Here is a 22,740-nt window from a genome sequence, read left to right on the forward strand (position 1 = left end):
AGAACTTCTCGTCTCCTGTGGAAGCCCCGCCCACCTGTTTTGTGGTTTGTGTTCCCCGTCGATCGGGTGTTTGTTTGTGACGTTGGATTAGATTAGCTTGTTTTTGTTCAGGTTATTCAGGAACTCAGGTGGAAGAAGTTGGCCTGAATTCCTCTTGATTGGATCAGAAGAATCTCAGAAGGTCGGATTGATTGGATTCAGTCTTTTACTAATTGGGTTTTCAAACTTGCTGTAAAGTGATGACCTTAATTGTAGAGTTGCTGTTAAAGGAAAAACTAAAGTAGATTTGGTTGATTGACCAGAGAATTCTGTGTTATTCAAGTCATATTTACATCCTTGTCCACTGAGGTCAAACTTTTTCAGGTCAGAAGTGGAGCTCAGATCCTTCACGTTGTGTTTCGTAACAACAATAAAGTCTTTTTAAATGTTCTTTTTTGTCTGCCTGATGATAGAAGACATATTGAAAGACAGTTGATGTTAAAATTACATTTCTAAGGATTATTTTGGTCAAATTGTTGTAAAATGACGAAAAAATGGCGTTTGGTGGGAGTCGTCCAATCGAAGGTCGACCACTCTACCCCTGCATCACGGTCCTGGCTATCATGTTTTTTTATTGTTTGAAAAAGGTTCTCCTTGACATCATTTCTTATTAACAAAACTGCAGTTAAGGTCCTATTCCTGCTAATTTTTTTTTTCAGTTAAGTCGTTCTCAGTTAATGTGTTGTTGTTTTTAGGACATAGTTTCTGCAGATCGGCAGGAGTTCATTAGAAATTTCCCTCTGAGTTGAGGGCGGGACTGTTGGTGCTGCGGTAATGCTACGTTGATATTCCAACATTCCTTTGTTTGTAGTCTCTCTTGCTACTTTACAGACCCCAAAAAACCTAAGCTAGCATTAGCATAGCAAAAACAAAACAAAAAAATTGTAAGCGCTATCTGCGTTATCCAGTGGTTGAGTTTTTATCTACTTTTTCTGTGAGGGGATGCTTCAGAATTAATTTACGTTAAAATCCCAGCATCCCTTTTGTCTACTCTCTCCTGCTAGCCTATAGCACCTCACAAGCCCAAGCTAACATTAGCGTAGCAAAAAATAAAATTTGCTAGCACTATCCGAACTATCAAGTTTTGATCCAGATTCCAGGTCAGATCATGAAAATGAAAACGTTATTAGATCCATTCCTCTACAAATGGAGGATTTAGAATCAGAGATTTTGGCCCCGCCCATAGCAGTTGCTGCTCTACAAACCGGAGCTTTTTCGAACCGCTGGTTTTCATTTGATCCATCACGATTTGAATAAGACAGTTCTAATCTTACATTATTTTATAGATGTCTTCTATTATGAGAAAAATGTTAGAAGAGCATGATAAAAACATGATTTTTATTTATAACCCTATTTTTTGGCAGATCGTTCACACAAGAACGTCAAGAATAAAATATAAAACACGGCTCCTCCACCATTCAGAAGCTTTGCTAAGTTGACATCAGACAAACAAACAGAACAACAAGGTCCACACAATGTAGTAGACCTAAAAGAATTCGACCAATCAGTAACTCAGTGGAATAAAATACCAGCGCACCTAAAATTATGCAAAAACTTAAACAATTTTTGCATGGAATTGTAACTATTTAAAAAAACAGATATATAGGTATAGAGGTATATTTTAAACGTTTTTGTGTTTTTTTCTCAATCTCTCTTGTTTTTGTAACCCTTTCACTCTCCTTGGCTTGTTTACAGTAAAAGTGGGATCATCTGGACCCCACAAGACAGCGCGCTGAACTTTTTTTTATCATAATCTTTGAGTTTTACTAATGTCCATGGCATAAGTATGCCTAATTCTTAAGTAAATAAGTAATAAGAAAACCTTATGTCTACCGGTTGGCTCTCACGCTGGTCCATTCGGACATTTGGCGCTTTCGTGGATGCCATTTCCATCCCCACCCCTGAGGATGTTTTAAAACTGTTTTGACAGGTACGGCTACTTTTTCCCTCCATTTGGGTTTTTTCCTTGAGGGCATTCTGCCCACACGCTGATTGAGATGGTGGTAGGGGCGGTAGAGGCCCACCCCTACCACCATGACAACACATTCTCACTCCCAACTTTTATAAGTTTGGATGTCTCCAATTCATTGTTTTTTTTTTTTTTGCGGGGTGGTTGCTCCCATTAAATTAGGGGTCCCCAACCTCTGGGCCGCAAACCGGTACCGGTCCGAGGGCTGCTTGGTACCAGGCCTATAGATAGGGAAAAAATGCATTATGGTAAATTGGGGGTCCCCAACCCTCGGGACACGGCCAGTAACATGACACGGACCAGATCTCTAACTCGGTACCAGTACCGTAATACACAGTGCACCGGTGCCCTAACCCGGCACCGGATGCAGTACCGGACCTGAACCCGTACCAGATGCGGTACTGGGCACAGATCAGACACGATACCTGACACGAACCAGTACCAAATGCACTTCCATGCGTGAACCAGACACAGTACCGAGCATGAACCTGACACGGTACCAGACCCGAACCGGTACCAGATCAGGGACCAGGCACACACCACAAGACACGGTACCGGACACAAACCAGTACCAGATGCGGTACCGGGCATGAGGCAGACACTTTACTGGACCTAAACCAGTACCAGATGCGGTACCAGGCGTGAACCAAACGCATGACCTTACCTGAACCAGTACCAGATGTAGTACCGGGCATAAACCAGACACAGTACCTGACACGAACCAATACCAGATGCAGTACCGTGTGTGAACCAGACACAGTACCAAGCACAAACTAGACAAGTTACCGGACCCAAACCAGTACCAGATGCGGTACTGGGCACGAACCGGACATGTTACCGGACGCGAACCAGTAACAGATGGGTATCAAGTCTGAATTGGATTCCGTACTGGACGTGATAAGGTACCGGGTTAGGGTATCGGTACTTGACCTGGCCCGACGACCAGTCCACTTTGGTACCACATCCCAAAGGTTGCGGACCCTTGATTTTATGAAATGGACCTTTGGAGACCCGGTTCAGGCTGTAGACGTCTGTCCTCCAACATCTCCAGAAACCGACAACGGATATTCCATCGATTCTCCGAAGGGTCGTTATTTTTTTCCGTCGCCTTGGCAACAATGGAATTGACTTCATAAAACAGAGCAAGAGGCCTGACGTTCTTCACTCCACCTGCAGTCATAACAGACACGACAGTCATTGTCCGTTAAACGAGGCGAACGTCTGCGTATCTGCGAACACACACACAGGTATTAGCCGTAATTTCATCAGGCCGGGGAAGCGTCTGAGCTCCCGATAACGCCGCGGACAGCTCCGCTGAGAGCTTGTTATGTGAATTGGCGGGATCTCCTGCCAGGCGCCTCCTTTGTTGGTTGTGAAAAGAGTTTGATAAGCAGGGGCAGCGAGAATCATCCGTGGAGAATGAGGAGCTGGGCAGGGAGGTGGTGGTGGTGGGGGGCGGCGCGGTAAGACAAAGGCGAGGCCATAAAGCCGCGCCGCGGCGCTGATTGGTCCCCCCACAAAGTTGATGGCGTTCAATGTGGTTCCTGTTTTTAAGAGCGAGCGCGCCCGAGTCTTTATCAGTGCTGGTGTTGTCCCCCCCCAGCACACGCTGTGTTGTTGCTCTTTGAAGCTCACAGTGGAGATTCAAAGGCTCCTGCTGCTCCCCAAACACAAACCAAAAGGTAAAAGGATTTTCTTTCATGGATTCTCCTTTTTTCTCTTTGCGAAACAGCAACGTGTGAACTTTACTCATAGAGGGATTTAAATACCTCGCAGTTTTTTTGTTTAAAGTTTTGCAAAATAGACATTAGATTAAATATTTAAAGAGACGTGAAACATCTGTATTGCTCGGCCATAGAAAATAGAAAATTCTTTCCTCTGGATTAGAGTTTCAATGACAAACTATTGGTGTCACTCGGTTCTCCTGGATCTACAGGAGACATAAATACATTCTGGAGTGAAGAAGATGATCCAGCCGTCGTGTTTATTTTTTTATCTAAACATGACTATAATTGGTAAAAAACATTATTTAGAGGCCTGGTTTCCTCCTGCGATTGGACGCTAAAAACCAATATTCTAGATAGAAAATCGAGAAAAATTAACCACGATTTTATTACAACACTGCACACTATAGATATATTTCTAAAAATATTGATTAGAGTTTGTAATTATGCCAATTGAAAATAAATATTTTTTACACATTAACCAGCTCCATAATTTACTCACTGTAAAAATAATATATATATATTTTAATCAGCATGTACATAAAGTTCATTTTTAGTGTAAAATCTGACGTTCTAACATTGGAATCAGTTCGAAATTCTTTCCTCTTGAAACCATCCTCTACTGTTCATTTAAGGGAACTGCAATTTTCTGCACTTTTTTTTTCTTCAAATTTTTAGCCTGGAAGTTGGAGATGAAAAACCCCTGAGACTAATCTTTACAAACAAATAAAATAAAATAAAAGGAAATTTTGTTGTTGAAACTGTTTCTGAAACTGTTTCCAAATTTGTCTCTAAACCTGATTCTGAACTTGTTGTTGAAACTGTTTCTGATTTGGTTTCTAAACCCTTTTTCTGAACTATATTCTGAACTGGTTTCTGAAACGGTTTCTAAATTTGTTCCTCAACCTGATTGTAAACTGGTTTCTGAATATATGTCTGAAACTTTCTGATTTGTTTTCTAAACCCTTTTTCTGAACTGGTTTCTGAAAGTGTTTTCTAAATCTGATTTGGAGCTTGTTGTCGAAACAGCTTCTAAATTGGTTTCTATACAATTTTTCTGAACTAGTTTCTAAATCTGTTTCTAACCCTGTTTCTGAATCTGTTTCCGAATGTGTTTCTAAACCTGTTTCTGAACTAGTTTCTGAATCTGTTTCCTAATGTGTTTCTAAACCTGTTTCTGAAACTGTTTTCTAAAGTGGTTTCTAAACCTTTTTTTTAAATCTAGTTTCTGAACTGGTTTTCTGGAACTGTTTTTGAACCTGATTCTGAAACTATTTCCGAATGTGTTTCTAAACCTGTTTCTGAAACTGTTTCTAAACTGGTTTCTGAAACTGTTTCTAAATTTGTCTCTAAACCTGATTCTGAACTTGTTGTTGAAACTGTTTCTGATTTGGTTTCTAAACCCTTTTTCTGAACTAGTTTCTGAACTGGTTTCTAAATTTGTTCCTAAACCTGATTCTAAACTGGTTTCTGAATATATGTCTGAAACTTTCTGATTTGTTTTCTAAACCCTTTATCCGAACTGGTTTCTGAAAGTGTTTTCTAAATCTGATTTGGAGCTTGTTATCGAAACAGCTTCTAAAATGGTTTCTATACCATTTTTCTGAACTAGTTTCTAAATCTGTTTCTAAACCTGTTTCTGAACTAGTTTCTGAATTTGTTTCTGAATGTGTTTCTAAACCTGTTTCTGAACTAGTTTCTGAATTTGTTTCTGAATGTGTTTCCAAACCTGCTTCTGAACTAGTTTCTGAATCTGTTTCCGAATGTGTTTCTAAACCTGTTTCTGAAACTGTTTTTTAAAGTGGTTTCTAAACCTTTTTTTTTAATCTAGTTTCTGAACTGGTTTTCTGGAACTGTTTTTGAACCTGATTCTGAAACTATTTCCGAAACTGTTTCTAAACCAGTTTTTTTAAACCTGTTTCTGAACGGATTTTTTGAAACCATCCTCTAGTTTTCATTTGAGGAACTGCGATTTTTCTCCTCTTCTTTCAAATTTTAAGTCTGAAAGGTTGAGATAAAAAAATAAAAATAAAAAACCCAGTACCAAGACTACTAGTCCTAAAACCAAAAGTCGATGTTATATTTATGTAAATGATGTTTGTGTTTCTGCCTTGAATAGATTCTTCCACCACTCTGATAAAAGATAAACCTCCATCTTGCCCTTTCTCCGCTGCACGTGGGCAGCAGCTTCTCATATGCTGCACTTTTCTGAGCATCAGTCTGCCACCTGTTAGCTTCTTCTGCCTTTGCGCTCTCATATTTCTGCATTATTTTGAAGATGAGAAGCCTTCAGTCTGTCAGCACAGCTGCTTCTGACGATCCCAGCTTCGCCGTCGGATTCCTGTGTGATCGCTGAGTCACATTTCTGCAAATGCGTCTCGTTCTGACCATCTGGATTCACTGCCAAGTGTTTTTATTTTCATTGCTCCTCTGGTGGCAGCTTGTTACAAGCAGATTCACACCATCTCTGTCTGTGCCGCCTGCTGTCATGATCCGCAGAAAACAGCTTCCTGCCGGCCGGCTGCTGCTGTGCAGCGGTTTGACTGACGTGTTTCTCTGGCAGAGGCGCCTTCGGTCCAGCTCCAAAGAGTCAAACGCTGAATAATATCAAATGTTGGCTTTGCTGACAAACACTGGACTCCTGTGTTGAGATGCTTCTGCTTCCTTATGCAGGGAGAATGAGGTCCTGAAGGTCCAGCTGAAGAAGTATGTGGGCGCCGTGCAGATGCTGAAGAGAGAAGGAAGCCCCGGCAATGACGGTAAGACACATTTATTCTCTTAGTCCAGACATTGGAGGTCCCTCCACAGGAATGCAAACACACGTGATAACTCAGGGCTGTTTAAAGGGAAACAAAAGAGGCAGAAGATGGAAGATGGAGAGCGAAGTTCTTCCTTAGAGGAGAGAGGGGCGTGTGTTTGTTGATCGTAAGGCTTTTTAGACCTTTGTCGGATTATTGTTTATCTGCCTGTTTTAATTTTTTTTTCTGTAATGAATTTTAAAAATGGCCCCTTTACTTTGAAGTTTACATTCATATTGATTAAAAAAAAGGATTCTTGAAGAGTAAAGTACTTTTTTTTTTTTACATGTAATTGTTTTGAACCAGAATAGACCATCCAGGACTCTGTACAAGTTCCTAATCCAGATCCAGTTTTACCTTAAATCACTTCGTAGACTATTTGAAACGACCTGTTTCTGAGCCTGTTTTTAAATCTGTTTCTAAACCTGTTGCTGAAGCTGTTTTTGAACATCTTTCTGAACCTGCTTCTAAACCAGTTTCTGAACTAGTTTCAAGACCTGTTGTTGAACCGGTTTCTGTGGGTGTTTTTGTTTTTTTGCAGGTTTCTAAACCTGTTTCTGAGACTGTTTTCTAACCTGTTTTGAACCGGTTTTTCAACTGGTATCCGAACCTGTTTTCTAACTTTTTTCTGAGCCCTCTTTCTGAAATAGTTTCGAAGCATGTTTCTGAACTTGTTGAAACTGTTTCAGAACCTGTTTCTGACCTGTTTTAAAAATGTGCTTCTGAACTCATTTCCAAACCAGTTTTTGATCTGGTTTCTGAACCATTTTTTGAACTTGTTGCTGAAATTGTTTCTGAACTGGTTTCTAAATAGCTTTTGAACTTGTTTATGAACCCTTTCTGAACTTGTTGCTGAAACTGTTTCTGGTTTCTGACTATATTTTTAAACTTGTTTCTGAAACTGCTTCCAAACCTGCTTCTTAACGACTTTCTGAACCAGTTTCAAAACCTGTTTATGTACCGGTTTCTGTGGCTGTTTTTTTGCGGGTTTCTAAACTTGTTTCTGAAATGGTTTTCTAACCTGTTTTTGAACTTGTTTATGAACCTGCTTGTAAACCAGTTTCTGAATCTGTTTTAAAACCTGGTTCTGAACTGGTTTCTGAGGACGATTTTTTTTTTGCTAGGTCTGAACTTTTTTCTATACCTGTTTTTCACACCAGTTTGTGGACCTGTTTTTTAACTTGTTTCCAAACTTTTTTCGGAACTTGTTTCTGAACCTGTTTGTAAAACTCCTTCTAACCTTTTTTTTTTGGAGACATTTACGATTATGTTTTCTAAGTCTGTTATTTTTTCAATCATTTTTGAACCTGTTTCTGAACTTGTTTCTAAACTTTTTTCTGAACCGGTTTCTGAGCCTGTTTCTGAACCGTTTTCTGAGCCTGTTTCTGAACCGGTTTGTGGGACGAATGTAGTTCTGTCGGACATATTGGGTCCAGATGTTCTTCTACAGGTCTGATTTTATGTGTATGATTTGTTGTTTTGCATCTTTTCTTGATTCTCAGCAAATCCATAAATGGATCATAAAACTCATAATTCAACAACAAACAAGTAAACTTGCTCGTTTGGGTAAAACTTGTTAATTTAAACGGCAATATTCCGGGCTGTGGAGCAGCGGACACTGCGATAGCCTCTTCTGGTCACAGGTTAGAGCCCAGCAGTTGGTTAAAGGTTGGTTCCTGTTCCATCCTCTTGGTTTCTGGCGGTTTTTGAGCCCAGATCTGGTTTGTCTTGAGGATGAAAAAGCCTCAAAGCTGGCGGGGAAAGCGCTCGCGGGTTATCGGCGAATCTCCGCTCGTCTCCACAAACGGTGACAAATGTGTTGCGGCTGGTCTCTCTGGAGGTTTGGCTGTTTGTTTTCCTCTCTTGTTTCACGGCAGTCATTATCCTGCTCGCTCAGGTTTCATCATCTGTACCTTTTTCTGATTCTCTCTGTGCGTCCCGGCAGGCTCGGTAAGCCCCTCCCCTCTGCGGCGCCTAAATGATTCCTTCCTCCTCGCCGCTGTCTTCTCCTGTTAATGATGCGCCTCTTTTTGTCATGCTTTGATGTTGTCGACCTCGGCGTTGCCAGAATAACGCCTGAGCGGCTTAGGGTGAGCTTTAGTCCCCCTCTGTCTGATGATAGCTGTGCAGATGTCATCAGTGAACGCTCCTCCGGCGCCGTCAGAGCCACGACTCCCCACAAAAGATGCATTCTGCCTTTCAGAGGCCTGACGAGCTCTGCTGTTGTTGTTGTTGTTGTTTATGAAGGACTGCCCCCACCCCCCACCCGCTCAGACGAGCGCCGCTGCTTGTTTTACTGTTTGTTCCTGTTATGAATGTTGATTGAGGTTCATATTAAATGCATGAATCCAATTAGGAAATCTGCCGCTGAAGGGGCTTGAACATGTACTTAACGTGTCAAATTAGTTTTGCCCCAGTTTGTGGAGCGTTGGCGAGAGTTCACAGGAGTGTTCTAATAAGGTGTTGAGAGGCGCCGCTAACCCAAGCACAGAAGACGAGCGCAGGAGCGCGTGTTTTCTGCACAGCAGAGCAGGAAAAGGACGAGTCTCACGGGGGAAACGGCGCCGTTCATTAAAAACAATCACATAAACAAACGCTTACATAACCGTAAAGGTACAAACGGACACAGCGAACCTGCTCGGTCCTCCAAAACGGACATGCGGAGATCCAGTTGTAGGATTTTTAACCTTTTATTTGCATCTTCCTGTTTTGTGAACTCTAAAGTAAAGAACAATTAAACTGTTTATTTTTAATAAGACTTAAAAACCAAAAAAGATACGAGAAATGATGACATCACAGCAAGAGAAACCGTCAAAAGAATGAATGGAGCTAAAATCGCTTAATAAAAAAAACACACATGTTCAAATTCAAATTAAACTTTATTTATACAGCACTTGTCCTGCTACAAAGCATCTCAAAGTGCTTTTCACAATAAAATAAATAATAGAAAAATAAATAATAAATAATAAATAAAAAATAAATAAAAAATAAATAAAAATAAATAAAAAAATAAATAAATACACATAAAAAACCCAGCACACATACACATCCCACCAGTACAATCCAATCAATTATCAGTAAAAGTTTATAAAATCAAATTAAAACATGTTGACATGTAAACACTACAACAACAACTTTTGATCAAGCAAACTTTATGAATTTCTTACATGCCACCAGGTTAAGTCTACAACCACAAGTGAAGTGTTGTTAACCTTTGACCTCAGGAAGTGACCGCCTTCTCATAAAAAATCACCTTTAGTACACATTTACAGTTATGATCTATCGCCTCCCAACTCCTCGAGCATCATTCAGAAGCTACATTTGGAATGTAGATTTTATATAGCGCTAGTATGGCGAGTTAGACAAAATGGCCGGCGTTCCCTTGTTGCTCGCATATTTTTAATCAAACTATTGTGAACATTTAATGGATGAAGCGTTGAATCAAACCGAATGAAACAATATTACATATGACATGAACATACAGTATTAAGAATGTGGTTGTGGTTAACAAAAATCTCTGTTGCTAAGGAAATCCAAAATTTTACTTTTGCTTATTCTTCCAAAAAATACATAAATTTGTTTGTCACTCTAAGGCAACCAAAAAAAAAAAAGGTTGCTATGGAGATAAAACCTACATAAAAGCCGGCAGTTTGAAAAAAGTGTTATTTCATGAATGTTTCACATGCAGCTCTGACTGGGGGAAGGGTGAGACGGGGGAGGGTAAGGAGCGGCCGCTCTGCCAGTGGGGGTGGGTCTAAAAGGGGCGAGGTCCAGAGTGCTGGAATGTGTCCAAAGGGAGTTTTGAAATTATTATGGGATGACCACAAGACCTTTTTCTTGGCGGCCATGTTGTGTGTGAAATTTGCCGTTTTTCCCTTTTTCCCGCAACACCTGGGAAAAAAAAACCTTTTGATTGTGGAAGCTTTTATGAAATTTCTCACATGCCACCAAGTTAAGTCTACAACCAGACGTGGAGTTTTGTTAACCTTTGGACATTAGGTACAGACCGCCATCTTGAAAGTCCCAAAAATCACATTTAGTACTACTAGCACAGTAAGCTAGCAATAAAGTCGCCTCCCTGTTGCTCGTGTATTTTTTACCAGAATATTATAAAAATGTAATGGATGAACTTTTGAATCAAGCCGAACGAAACAATATTACATATGACATGAACACATTAAGAATGTGGTCGTGGTAAACAAAAACCTTTGTTGCTAAGGAAATCCAAAAATTTACTTTTGCAGATTCTTCCAAAAATTACATACATTTGTTCCTCACTCTCAGGCGACCAAACAATAAAATGGTTGCTATGGAGATAAACCTACAGAAAAGCCGCCAGTTTGAAAAAAAGTGTTGTTTTTTCCATGCCACATGTAGCTCTGACTGTGGGGGAAAGGTGAGGCGGGGGAGGGTAAGACGGGGGAGGGTAAACGGCGTGGAGTAGCTGCTCAGCTAGTGGGGGTGAGTCTAAAGGGGGGTGGAAAGCACCTGCAAGCCATACAATGCCCCCTATGGCTTTAATTTTAGTTTGAAAACTGCTTTTAGCTCTAAAGATGTCTAGAACTCCATGTAGACAAGGACCAAGATGGACAATCTTCTCAAACGGCTAATTAGCATCTACGATTAACTAAGTTCTGATCACTTTCCATTTGTTTTTGAATTATTTTTTTTATGTGGAGCAGCTTTATCCTTCGCCTTTTTTCTTTGAGCTTCACTCATGTTGTAGAGTGAAATAAAGGTCAAATAGATCCACGGTTACACTGAGCAGATCCAGAAACTCCTAATATAAAACATCCCTGATAATTTTTGTCATTAACTATTTAAATAGTAATTATAAAAGTAAGTTGTTTTCTATGTGATAAATACATGAATCTGTAACTGGTCTTTTCTGACCTCCAGAAGAGCTCCATCTCGTTGGTCTCCCCTTGACAGAGGAAACTTCCTCCATGTTTTTCGGGTATGTAGTGTGAGACTCTCCGAGTTTAATTCTGCGCTCTTTTCTTACACCGAATTTCATCATGTTCAGGCAGCAGAACAAACCTGTGTGGCCCTGCTTTTATTTTCAAAAACAAAAAATAATTCATAGAGTCTTCAATACTCCTGTTGGTGTCTGCTTTGCAGCATAAATCAAAAATCCTTTTTGTTTTGCTGAATTCATTCTAAACAATTGATCAAAACCAAAACCCTGAATCTGTTTTTTTTTGTCTGTTTGAAATAGTTATTATATTCAATAATGTAATAAATCCTAAAGAGACAATAACAAACATATTTTTTAAACCTGCACTTCTGAGACAGTGGTACAGTTGCCCAGCAAGGGGCAGTGTGTGCAAGAAAGATGCTAACAGATAAAAATGAACATGTAAACACTGAAAACTAGACACTTAAAAAGATGAATCACATCTCTGGTTCCATCAGAAACATATTTTCCTTTTGATGGTCGCCACCTTCCAGTTCCCCTGCAAAAGTTCTGCAAAAGACCAAAAAGTGGGATGGAAGTAGTGAAAAGTTTTCTTCAGTGATCCTATCAGATATTTCTCACATGTCTCACACTTTTTGATGTGAAACATCATTATTCAGGTTCTGGAAAGCAGTTGACAGGAGAAACACTTGAGTGACACAAAAGTGAAACCCCAAAACTCATGCAACCAAAGTGAAATCCTCTGCAAACACGCAGAGACGTTTTTAAGTCTCAACAGTCACATCCCGGATGATGGAACCGGGAACTTACCTCATTGGGTTCTTAGAGTCCAGCAGACCCTCATGGACGTTGGTGTTTATTAACTAATCAAGGACTTGCTTAAGCCTCAGAGTTATTGTATATCTTATGCTACATTCACACCGGGTCCAAGAGTGCGCTAAACAGGCATTCTTGAATGGTGTTCACACTAGTCAAGAAGGGAGGGGCTTCCTCTTTTTGCTCTTTTCCTACTATTTGCTACCACATGTTCGCCCTCTACAGTTGGAAGAGGGTTGATGCAAAATGTTGAAGCGATATAAATCTCCTGAATCTTGCTCCAGGATATTTCTCTGACAGCTCTATTCCGATATAAGAAAGACTTGATGTTAGGGTTGCATGAAATGAGGGAATCTATGAATACATCATGCCGATTTACCCGCTACTGTTTTCTTTAAACAAAAGTCAGCATAACTTAACCTCCATATGACCCACGTCTTAGTAGTCGGACAATCACCATAAAAGGGCTCCATTTGATTGGTCAAATGTGTACACACCGGTCATGTGTGATGTGTTCAAGAACACCCTGAAGGTTGGGTTTTTGAACGCGCTTTTGGCATAGTGGACTGTCAGAACTCGATACTAGCGCAGGAGCTCACAGTTGGAAAAGGCCTGATATGAAATGTCAAAGCCGTAAAAATCTCGCCAGGCACAAACCACAATGATCAATTTCTCCTTCATGAACACTTTTCATAAACAGTTGGTACTTCCATGTTTTGAAAAGGACGCCATCCATATGTCATATTCACCACCAAATCTGAGTCCCTGATTGGTCAAAGTTCAACTGGTTTAACTTTTGACGCATGCTGAACGTTTTAGTACATAGTCTGAAAACTGACTGGCGTAGAAACGCATTTAAGGGCTGGGAATCTCAGGGTAGAACAGGTGTGAACGTAGCATTAAGGGCCTAATTGGATTTGTTAGATGCTTCATTTTTTTAGCATCTGTGTAAACACTTAAGGCAACAATTTATCGTAGTTTGGGCTGTCTTTTACGATACGTGTACCGTACAGGCTGATATCGCAATGACGATAAATTTGCGTTTTCCTACTAGATGTCATAGAAGCCGCCCAAATACAAATTTCTCCTCAATGATCAATTTTGTAAACGGACAATACTTCCGTGAATGGAAAGGAACTATCCATTAGTCACTACCAAGAAGAGTCCTTGAATAGTTAAATTCAATTCTTTTGTACGTAGTGCCTGAAAACGGTCTTAAAAATGGCTTGAATGAGAGAATTTTTAACTCTTTTTTAAATTTTTAACTCTTAAATACATATTTATTCATTGGAAGTGGATACATACATGCGCACTCCTTGCTTGCAGACTCTTGAAATGAGGAAATTAGACAGTGTCGTTTGTGTGGACATTGTAAGGACGTCATATGAGTACTACGTATCACTTGCACATGAGTGCATGGGATGTTCAGTCCGTAAGGGACCAGTATTCATACCTTACCAACAACTACCGTGTGGCGTAAGGACACCAAACGACAGCATCACCCATATGTCATAGGTGTGTCCAACTTCCAGTATCCTTACATCCCGATACTCTGACCACGACCATGACCACGGTACACTCCAGTTTCATGAAGATTCTTGAGAAGGCTACACAAACCACAAGGGAACTGCACATCAGATCCAGCCGCTCCTCTGTACAACCCTCCATGGACTTGGAAAACCCAACAAACCGTCACATCCATATGGTCAACTCCCCATTCAGGTGTTTTGGACTTTAACGCGATCATCTCCTTTGATTGATTGCATTCTAGGTCCTGGGAGGAGTTTGGTTGGGGTGGATTGTTTGCCTTCTTCATTCTAGTTCAGGGGCTTGGACTCCCCTGTTCTAGATGATTGAACTATTCAAGGTTAATGACTGGACTGGAAATGAGGGAACTGACTGGAGGATGATCCGGTTTTTGGTCTCCAGAGCTTTGCCTCCAACAGGTGACCGACTGACGCTTGTCTCCTCGTGAGAGAAGATCCCCTGAACACATAGTGGCTCTCAGCTCCGCCCTCCAGGACGGCTGATTGCTCCTCACGGTTGGCTGAAATTGCCCTGCAGAGCTGGAGGTGAAAAACGATGGTTCTGCCAGTGGCAGATGAGGCGCTGGAGTTATTAACCTGTTATCTGCTGGCTGTGGGACGCTGATGACACTCGAGGAGATCGATAACGGATCAGAGAGCTGTTAGTCTGGCTGAATGAAATTCCCTCCTTTTGAGTGCAGACTTTAGTGGTTTGCTCTATTTCTGTGAATTCAACGCCTGAAACAGAGAAACTTTTCCTCACTTTTGGAAGGGAAACAAACTCTTTAATTTATTTTATTTATTTATATAGCCCAATATCACAAATTCAATTTGCCTCATTGGGAAAGAGAAGAATCTTCTTTAGAGAAGAATCAAAAACATATAATAGTTATATTTAAATGTGTGTAATTTTGCATTTTTTCCTCCGTTTTTTCTTCCATCATTACATATATATTTAAAAGAAGTCAACATATTTCACTAATTGATATTGAAGGAATTAATGAGAAACATCGGAGGAGAAAGCTATGAAAAATAGCAAAAATCAACAGTAAAATAAAAAAAAAGCATTTTTTCAAATGTATTCTAAAGTTATTTATTTAGTTTTTGTACAATTTTGCATCTGATTTTGAATTGTGATTATTTGCAAATAATAGGTGGCTGACAAATACTGTAACAAAAAAAAATCGCGATTAATTTTTTCCAGATTTGTGATTAATTAGTTAACTTTTTTTTAAAAATTGATTTTAATGATAATAATAATAATAAAAAATTGTTTGGCGCCTTTCTTGGAACCCAAGGTGCTGGACATAAAATAAATAAAAACAACAACAAATAATAAAACAGCATTAAAATTTCCATGAGTATTGGCCCTAATATTTTATTTTTTGAAATCGGACCAACAGTGAAGCATTTAGGTGATTTTACTGTCTCTACTGAGCCGTATCTCATTGTTTACTGCCCTTTCCAATATGGCGTCGCTCTTTACGTACATTGAGGCCGGTGTAGCTGATATGACTCCTCCTCCTCTTCGTCTTCACCATCAGCGAATAAAGTTTTCCGTATTTCGACTCTCGTTCCACGCCCACCTGCTTCCTCCCGCGCCGCTCCGGCCTCGGCGTACGTGTTTAATTTGCGCGTCCATAAATAAAGCCTCTGCGGACGGCAGCTTATTCATCCGCGGCGCAGAAATGGATTACGTGGCCGTTTAAAACCCAATAAGCTTCCCTCGCCGGGGCCGGGCCTCTCCTGCCTCCTGTGACAGCCAGCGGCCTAATGAGTGAATGAAAGGCATTTGTCACTGCCGCCGCCGTAATAGGAGCGTGTAACTTATTCATTACACACATGATGTGCGCGCGCTGGGCTCCACTTTGCCCTTGGCCTCGGGGAAGGAAGATGAGCTGTTTTTAAGGTGCGGTGGCGGCGGCGGCGAGGCTCGGGCCGTCGTTGCTCCGCGCGGAGGAGGATTCTCATTACTCCTTACAAACGAGCGAGTCGTGGGGTTAATATGAGGAAAGCTCGTCACCGCGAGCAGAGGGGAGCTGTAGAGTAATTAAACCAATGTGTGTCGGTACCAGAACAAACCTGCATAGGTGCGCACTTTCCCGCCACATTTGTGCAGTCTGCTTTAACTCCTGCCCCCCTCGAGTGAACGTGGGAGCGAACGGACGCCTGCGAGAGGCCGAAATTAAAAAGTGCCTCAGCGACTGTAGGTGGTGTGTACTGTAAGTTATTTACGTCCCGCTTGGACCACTGTAAAAGAGCAAATAATGAGTCACTCTCAATGTGAATTGAGCTTAATTGAGCCCACACATCGGCGCCGAGAGGAGACGCCAGGAAGCAGCGCGCGTTGTTTAGCCTTTCAGATCCTAATCCAACAGATTGGACGTGTTTACCAGCCCAAAGGTGTCAGGAACTCTCATTTATTCAGCAGAGGGCGGTCTGCCCGTGGGTGGAGATGACAATTAATCCAGCAGATGCTATTTATTTACCTGGCAGAGGGGCCGCGTTGATATCGCCGGTTACAGGTGGGGCCAGGTGGTCGGCGTGGATTCACGCCTTTCTCAGGCCGTCCGCGGGGGGGCCTGACAGATTTCATCACCTGGACGGAACGGTGTTAATGAATATTTTAATCACCTCGCTCCACGCCAGAGCTCGCTCCTCCACCTTCAGCTGAGATGAAATATGGGACGGCGAGGAGGAGAGCAGACGGGGGTCTCGTCTGAGACTCCTCGGAGTCCAGAATCCTAAAACTCTAACGATGTAGCGGGATTTCAAAAGGTTTATGCGAACACAAGATTATCACTAAATATTAAATTTCTTTATTGACAGAAATGTGAATAGACAAAAACCCTACATACTTACTACACATAATTCTAGGTGTTTATCAGTGTATTTACACTTACAAAACTTGCTTTTTTAATGATTACCATAATTGATAACACCACTGATAGAGAAACCAAAGCGTCTTTTTCAGGTTTTTCTGAGTTTTTCTTCTGATCAATTTGAAATATGCCACGATTAGTCCACTAATCAATGACTGATCGACTATTAAAATAGTCGATCAGTCAATACTTTATATTATATGGAGTCAGTGTAGTAAAGTTTCGTAAAGTAATAGTTATAATGGCATTCTGCCAGTTTTTTGGCTAATTTAGGCTTTTTTTGTTTTTTAGGTTATTTTGGAGTTTAGCTAATATCTCAGCTACATGCTAACTATTTTGACTAATATAGTGTTTTTTCTGTTTTTTTAGGCTAATTTTGAGTTAAGCTAATATATCAGCTACATGCTAGGTTTTTTTTGGCTAATTCTTGCTTTTTTTGTTTTTTAGGCCGTCTTGGAGTTTAGCTAATATCTCAGCTGCATGCTAGCTGTTTTGGCTAGTTTAGGATTTTTCAGGTTTTTTTTGGCTAATTTGAAGTTAAGCTAATATTTCAGCTACAAGTTAGCTATTTTGGCTAATTTTATATATATATTTTTTTGTTTTTTAGGCTGTTTTGAAGTGTAGCTAATGTCTCAACTGCATGCTAGCTATGCTGGCAAATTTAGGATTTTTTTTTCATTTTTTTAGGCTAGTTTGGCATTTAGCTAATATTTTGGCTGGCTATCAGCTTCAGCGTTTTCAGCTTTCAGCACTAGCATCTTTAGCGGTGAAATTTATCTTATAGCATTCACACTAGCATTCTTGCAGGTAATGCTATTTATCTTATTTTTAGTTAGTTTAAAGCTAATGGTGGTTAAGATATGTATTTTACATCCAGTTTGCGCACGACCTGATTAGTCGGCTATGTAGATTCTACATACAGAACAGACATTCATTGATCGGATGCTGGAACTTCAACCAGTTCTTTGCTGCTAAAACTTGACGATACTGAACTTTGACCAATCGGATCTGGTAGTAACATGAAGGAAGCACCATTAAAAACATGATCACAAAGGATTAATTAATAATCATCCTTTTTCTGCCCAGCCGGAATTCTATGACACAAATATATTAGAATAGAGCTACAAAAGTGCTTTGACATTTCCCATCAAGCCTCTCATTCCACTGTAGGTGGCAGACATTTGCTAGTAAACAGTAAATAACAAATGAAGAAGAAGCCCCTCCTTGCCTGTCTGCTGTGAATATCAGTGTTTATCAAACTGGCTCATTCATTAAAGCAAAAACAACCAAAATAAACCTTTTTACATTCTTATCTCTGTGACTAGATTCAATATTTCTTATGAGTTTACTGATGTAAATTTGATAAAACTCATTATTATGATCAAATTTAAGCGTGGTCCTTTTTAATTGACAGGCGGCCGCCATATTGTTAGCTCTACAACAGCCCTACTGAGCACGCTCAGACGACTGACGAGTGTCTCTTTTCTAGAACGGTTCGTTTGAAGACTTCTCTTGACTGGGTAACACTTTTGAGGGGGAGGGGTGCAAAACACTAAATATAATCTTGACAAAGGTAGTTAATTCATTTGTTTAGCTTGTTAGCAGTTTATTAGACAAATAGACAAAATATAGATGTTAATGTATGTTAGAAAACCTTATTCGGCTCGATGTGCTAATAAATGTCTTATTAGCGCTCTAGAACACATTAATGTTTGTTAATGTCTTAATAAAGCTTGTAAAAGAATCTTATTATAAAGAGTTATCCTTAACTGGAAGATTGATTAATCAACACAGCCTAACACGCTTAAATTTGCAGCAGTAACTATAGAAGATCTACACTCTTTAGTCTTCTTCATAAATATAAATATCTAATCTGATTACTATAAATACGTTGATAAAATTATGTCTCTCTGATTTTATGAACTATTCTGATGTTTTTTACTCATTGTATCCCTCCTAACATCTGAAGATCTGCACTTTGAGAACATTTAAACAGAGTAATCAATCGATAAAATCAAAGAAATATGAGTTTTCTGGTGAAGCTTTTAGAAAATCTGGAACTTTTGCTGTAAAACGTTGATTCTAATTCCAAACAGAGACGCCTGTTGTCTGCTTGGAATCAATTGAAGACGTAACGACCACTCTCAAACATCGTTTTGACTCGCTAAAGTCCAGAAAAAAGAGTGAAATTGTTTTGTTTAGTGAATTGGGTTTAATGGCGGTTGATGTATTTTTAAGCGACTTGAAATCGTCCGTTCAGGAACCCGGTTGGTTACAGGGAGAACCTTAAGTCTGAAGAGGCAGAAGAAGCTTCCGGTCGGAGCATCTGAGATTCCCGTCTCCTCCTCGCCTCGGGCTGTTTTTGGACTGCAGCTCATGCGTGCTCGCATGCCTGCAGGCCATCGGCGTTTCTGTCCTCCTGAAGCCGCTCCGGACCACAGCGGCGGTGGAATGGAGCTCCTCTTAATTGCACAAACACACTTGCAGTTTTTCCTGTACCGTGTCCTCTGCAGCCTCGTCCGTCTTGAGAGTGATCATGTTTGGCCCGTCTGCCCTCCGGCCGGTGCAGGACGCCTCAGCCTGTCATTTACCGCCTGACTGCCTGAGATGATCAAGGCAGGGCGACGAGAACACATTTCAGTCTGCAGATGTTCAAAGCTGGGACTCTTGATGAAACCTGCTGGGACGCTCCCTGCTTGATTCCTCACCTTCCCCAGTCCCGGCGGAAGCTGGACGCTTCAGCAGCTCTGGTGGTTCGCTCCAATCAAAGTTGATCAGAGATGATGAGCAGCCAAGTCTGCATGGCGTCCCTCACACTGAGCCGATAATGAAAACGTCGTTTAGGGGTCCCTCCTCATGTCGTCGTTTCTGCTCAAACATAATGCTAGTGAGAATGCTTTTTGTGGAATGTGATCGCTGAACATGCTGAGGAAATTTACTGTAATGGTTGAAGAGATTTGTGGAAAATGCTAAAGCTATTTTCCAAAATGCTGAAGTTGCTAAATATCTAAAAGTTGCAAATATTGCAGAAAGTGCATAACAAATTTGAAAAATATCTTGAAAAATTGAAAAAATTGCAAAAAATGCATTAAAAGTTATGGACTCACAAGTAGCCCAAAACCTCAATAGATGACAGACCGGCTAAATAAGCTAAAACATTGCTAAAATGTTAGCTTAATTCATAGTTATTCCAAAAAACCTCAATAGATGCCAAATTAGCAAAAAAGTTAGAGTGTTGCTAAAATACTAGCTTAACTCAGAATTAGCCCCCAAAAAGCTAATTAGATGCCAAATTACCCCCAAAAGCTAGCACGTTGTTAAAATACTAGCTTAGCTCCATTGTAGCCCAAAAGTCATCAGTAGATGCCAATTAAACAAAAAAAGGTAGCATATTGCTAAAATACTAGCTTAACTCACAATTAGCCCCCAAAAAGCTAAGCCAAATTACCCCCAAAAGCTAGCACGTTGCTAAAATACTAGCTTAACTCCATTATAGCCCAAAAGACATCAATAAATGCCAAATTAGCAAAAAAAAAAGCTAGCACGTTGCTAAAATACTAGCTTAATTCAGAAGTGGCCTCAAAAAACTTATTTCACTGCCACATTAGCCAAAAAATGCTAGCACATTGCTAAAATACTAGCTTAGCTCCATTAGCCCAAAAGACATCAGTAGATGCCAAATTAGCAAAAAAAGCTAGCACAGTGCTAAAATGCTAGCTTAACTCAGAATTAGCCTCAAAAAACCTATTTAGATGAAACATTAGCCAAAAAATGCTAGCACATTGCTAAAATATTAGCTTAGCTCCATTGTAGCTCAGAAGATATCAGTAGATCCTAATTTAACAAAAAACTAGCACATTGCTAAAATATTAGCTTAACCAAAAGCTAGCCCAAAAAACTCAGTATATGTCAAATTAGCCAAAAACGTTAGCATATTCCAAAATGTTAGCTAAACTCAAAATTAGCCTTAGAATCCTCAGTAACATTGATGTCCTTAAATGCTGAACATGTTGATCCCAAACATGAATGTTTTATTTGCATAAATTTGAAAAAGGTCCCATTCATTTTCAATGAGGCTAGTAAATTTGCATAAATTGTGTAAAGTTCTAAAAACCATAAAACGCACAAATACCAACAGTACAAGCATAAACATCCTGAACCTGCTGAACGTTTTGATTACAAATCAAAAGTTGCAAAATTTTACCAAATTTTTTAACGATTTGAAAAGTTTCCCATAGACGTAACATTGGCTAAAAATGAGCAAAAATGGCGTAAATCTTAAAAAACATAACATTTGCGTAAATTTGGAGGGTTGTCGCCACTTTCAATAAAACATCTACGATTTTTTGGGCCTCCGTGTTTCAAACTCGAGTTCACTTGTAGCTACGCAGGTTTCTATGACCGTTGACATGATGAACAAATGTAAATCCTGATGCATTTCTCCTTCACTCTTTAGCACAATAAGAATCAACACAACCCCATTCTGTTGCCGTCGGTGCTTTTAAATTTGTTTTCATGCTTAATCCGAGAAATCCAAGTGAAACTGCAGCAGATGCTGCCCTATTTCCAAGAGTCAACTTTGACTAAATTGGTCGGAATGATTCTTATTACCCCAGACGGCTGATATCCGTGTGTTCTTGTTTCCACGGCGTCGTCGGGTTTGATTTTACATTTTATTACAGCAGATAAAAATGATCAGGAGCATCGAAACAGCCAAAGAGGTGTGTGACAATTCTGTTTGCTTAAACGGGTTTTCTGCACCTCTGAATGAATCAGAGTGCATGATGGGAATCGTTTTGTTGACAGATAAAATCACATCCCAGCTTTTAGAAAAAGTGAAAAAAATCAATTATTTATCTCCCCATTCTGATTAAACGACCAAAATAAATGATTAATTTAGACATTAATAAAGCTTTGAGTATATTTAAGGGCCTCTATACTTTTATATAGTCTTTTAGAATAAACTATATCTATATATAAGATCAAATATTACCTTTGGGACACAAAATAAAACAATTATTTATGCATATACAAGTTATTTTCATTAGACTTTATTCTACCTGGATGTAAGATGAATCGATCTCTGTGGCTCCGCCTTTCGCTCCTCGTGGGTGTGGCCTATTTCATGACATTATCCTTGAGCCTCAGCAGCACGTCTGCGTTTCTCCCACGAAAACATCCAAAGTTTTGCAAAGACGGATGTGCATAAAAGCTGAGCTAGCTCAGCAACAAAGTTAGCAGCTGAGCGACAAAGTTAGCGGCTGATCATTGCTAGAAAAGCAACAAAGTTAGCAGTAGATTAATGCTTGCTGAGTTGTGAAGCTAGCGGCTGATTAATGCTAGCTGGGCATTGAAGTTAGCAGCTGATCATTGTTACCTGAGTAGCAAAGTTAGCGGCTAAACACTGCTAGCTAAGAGAAGATACCAGCTGATCAATGCTAGCTGAGTGGCTAAGTTAGCAGCTGATCACAGCTAGCTAAGAGAAGATACCAGCTGATCACTGCTAGCTGAGCGGCGAAGTTAGCGGCTGATCGTCGTCAGTTTCACTTAGAATCTGCGTATTTTTTATTTTTATTTTTTTGCCTGGGGGGGGGCGCCTGCAGCGTAGACTCCTTTGGAAAGGGGCGGTTTTTACTCTGTGACATCATCTCTTGAGAACTCGCTCATTTTCGTGGGTATGGGAGGGGCTGGTTATCAAAAGGCTGGTTTTTAGTGGACGACTCAGAATTCCACGAAGGTTCTTTATAGTCAGAGTTAACCAGTATAATACACTTAAAACCTCAAAATGTTTATTTTTTATGGTATATAGAGCCTTTAACTAACATATAGTTAGTGAGTAGAAATGCTAAATAAATCCATATGACGGATTTTATTAATTCTTCATAATGCAGTAAGTAAGGTTGATTAATAAACATTGTTAGCTGCTTACTTATGCATTAAGTATTACACTTTTACATGCAAAGCTAGCAATAAAAGTGACCGTTGTTAATTTATTACTTCATTAATGCGTCATTATGCTCTAATTAATAATAACTAAGGAACTTTTATTGAGATTTTGCTCTTATTGT

General features: G+C 40.0%; 1 protein-coding gene across 1 annotated transcript in view; it reads left to right on the forward strand.

Annotated features, from left to right (window-relative positions):
- Positions 1-22,740, forward strand: part of snx29 (sorting nexin 29) — a 192,181-nt gene that overhangs the window by 30,787 nt on the left and 138,654 nt on the right. The window contains exon 14 of the mRNA XM_024285017.2: positions 6,406-6,491. Within this exon, the coding sequence (XP_024140785.1) occupies positions 6,406-6,491 (86 nt within the window). The remainder of the gene's footprint in view (positions 1-6,405; positions 6,492-22,740) is intronic.

The sequence above is a fragment of the Oryzias melastigma genome, linkage group LG19 (assembly GCF_002922805.2).
Source record: "Oryzias melastigma strain HK-1 linkage group LG19, ASM292280v2, whole genome shotgun sequence".
Taxonomy (NCBI): domain Eukaryota; kingdom Metazoa; phylum Chordata; class Actinopteri; order Beloniformes; family Adrianichthyidae; genus Oryzias; species Oryzias melastigma.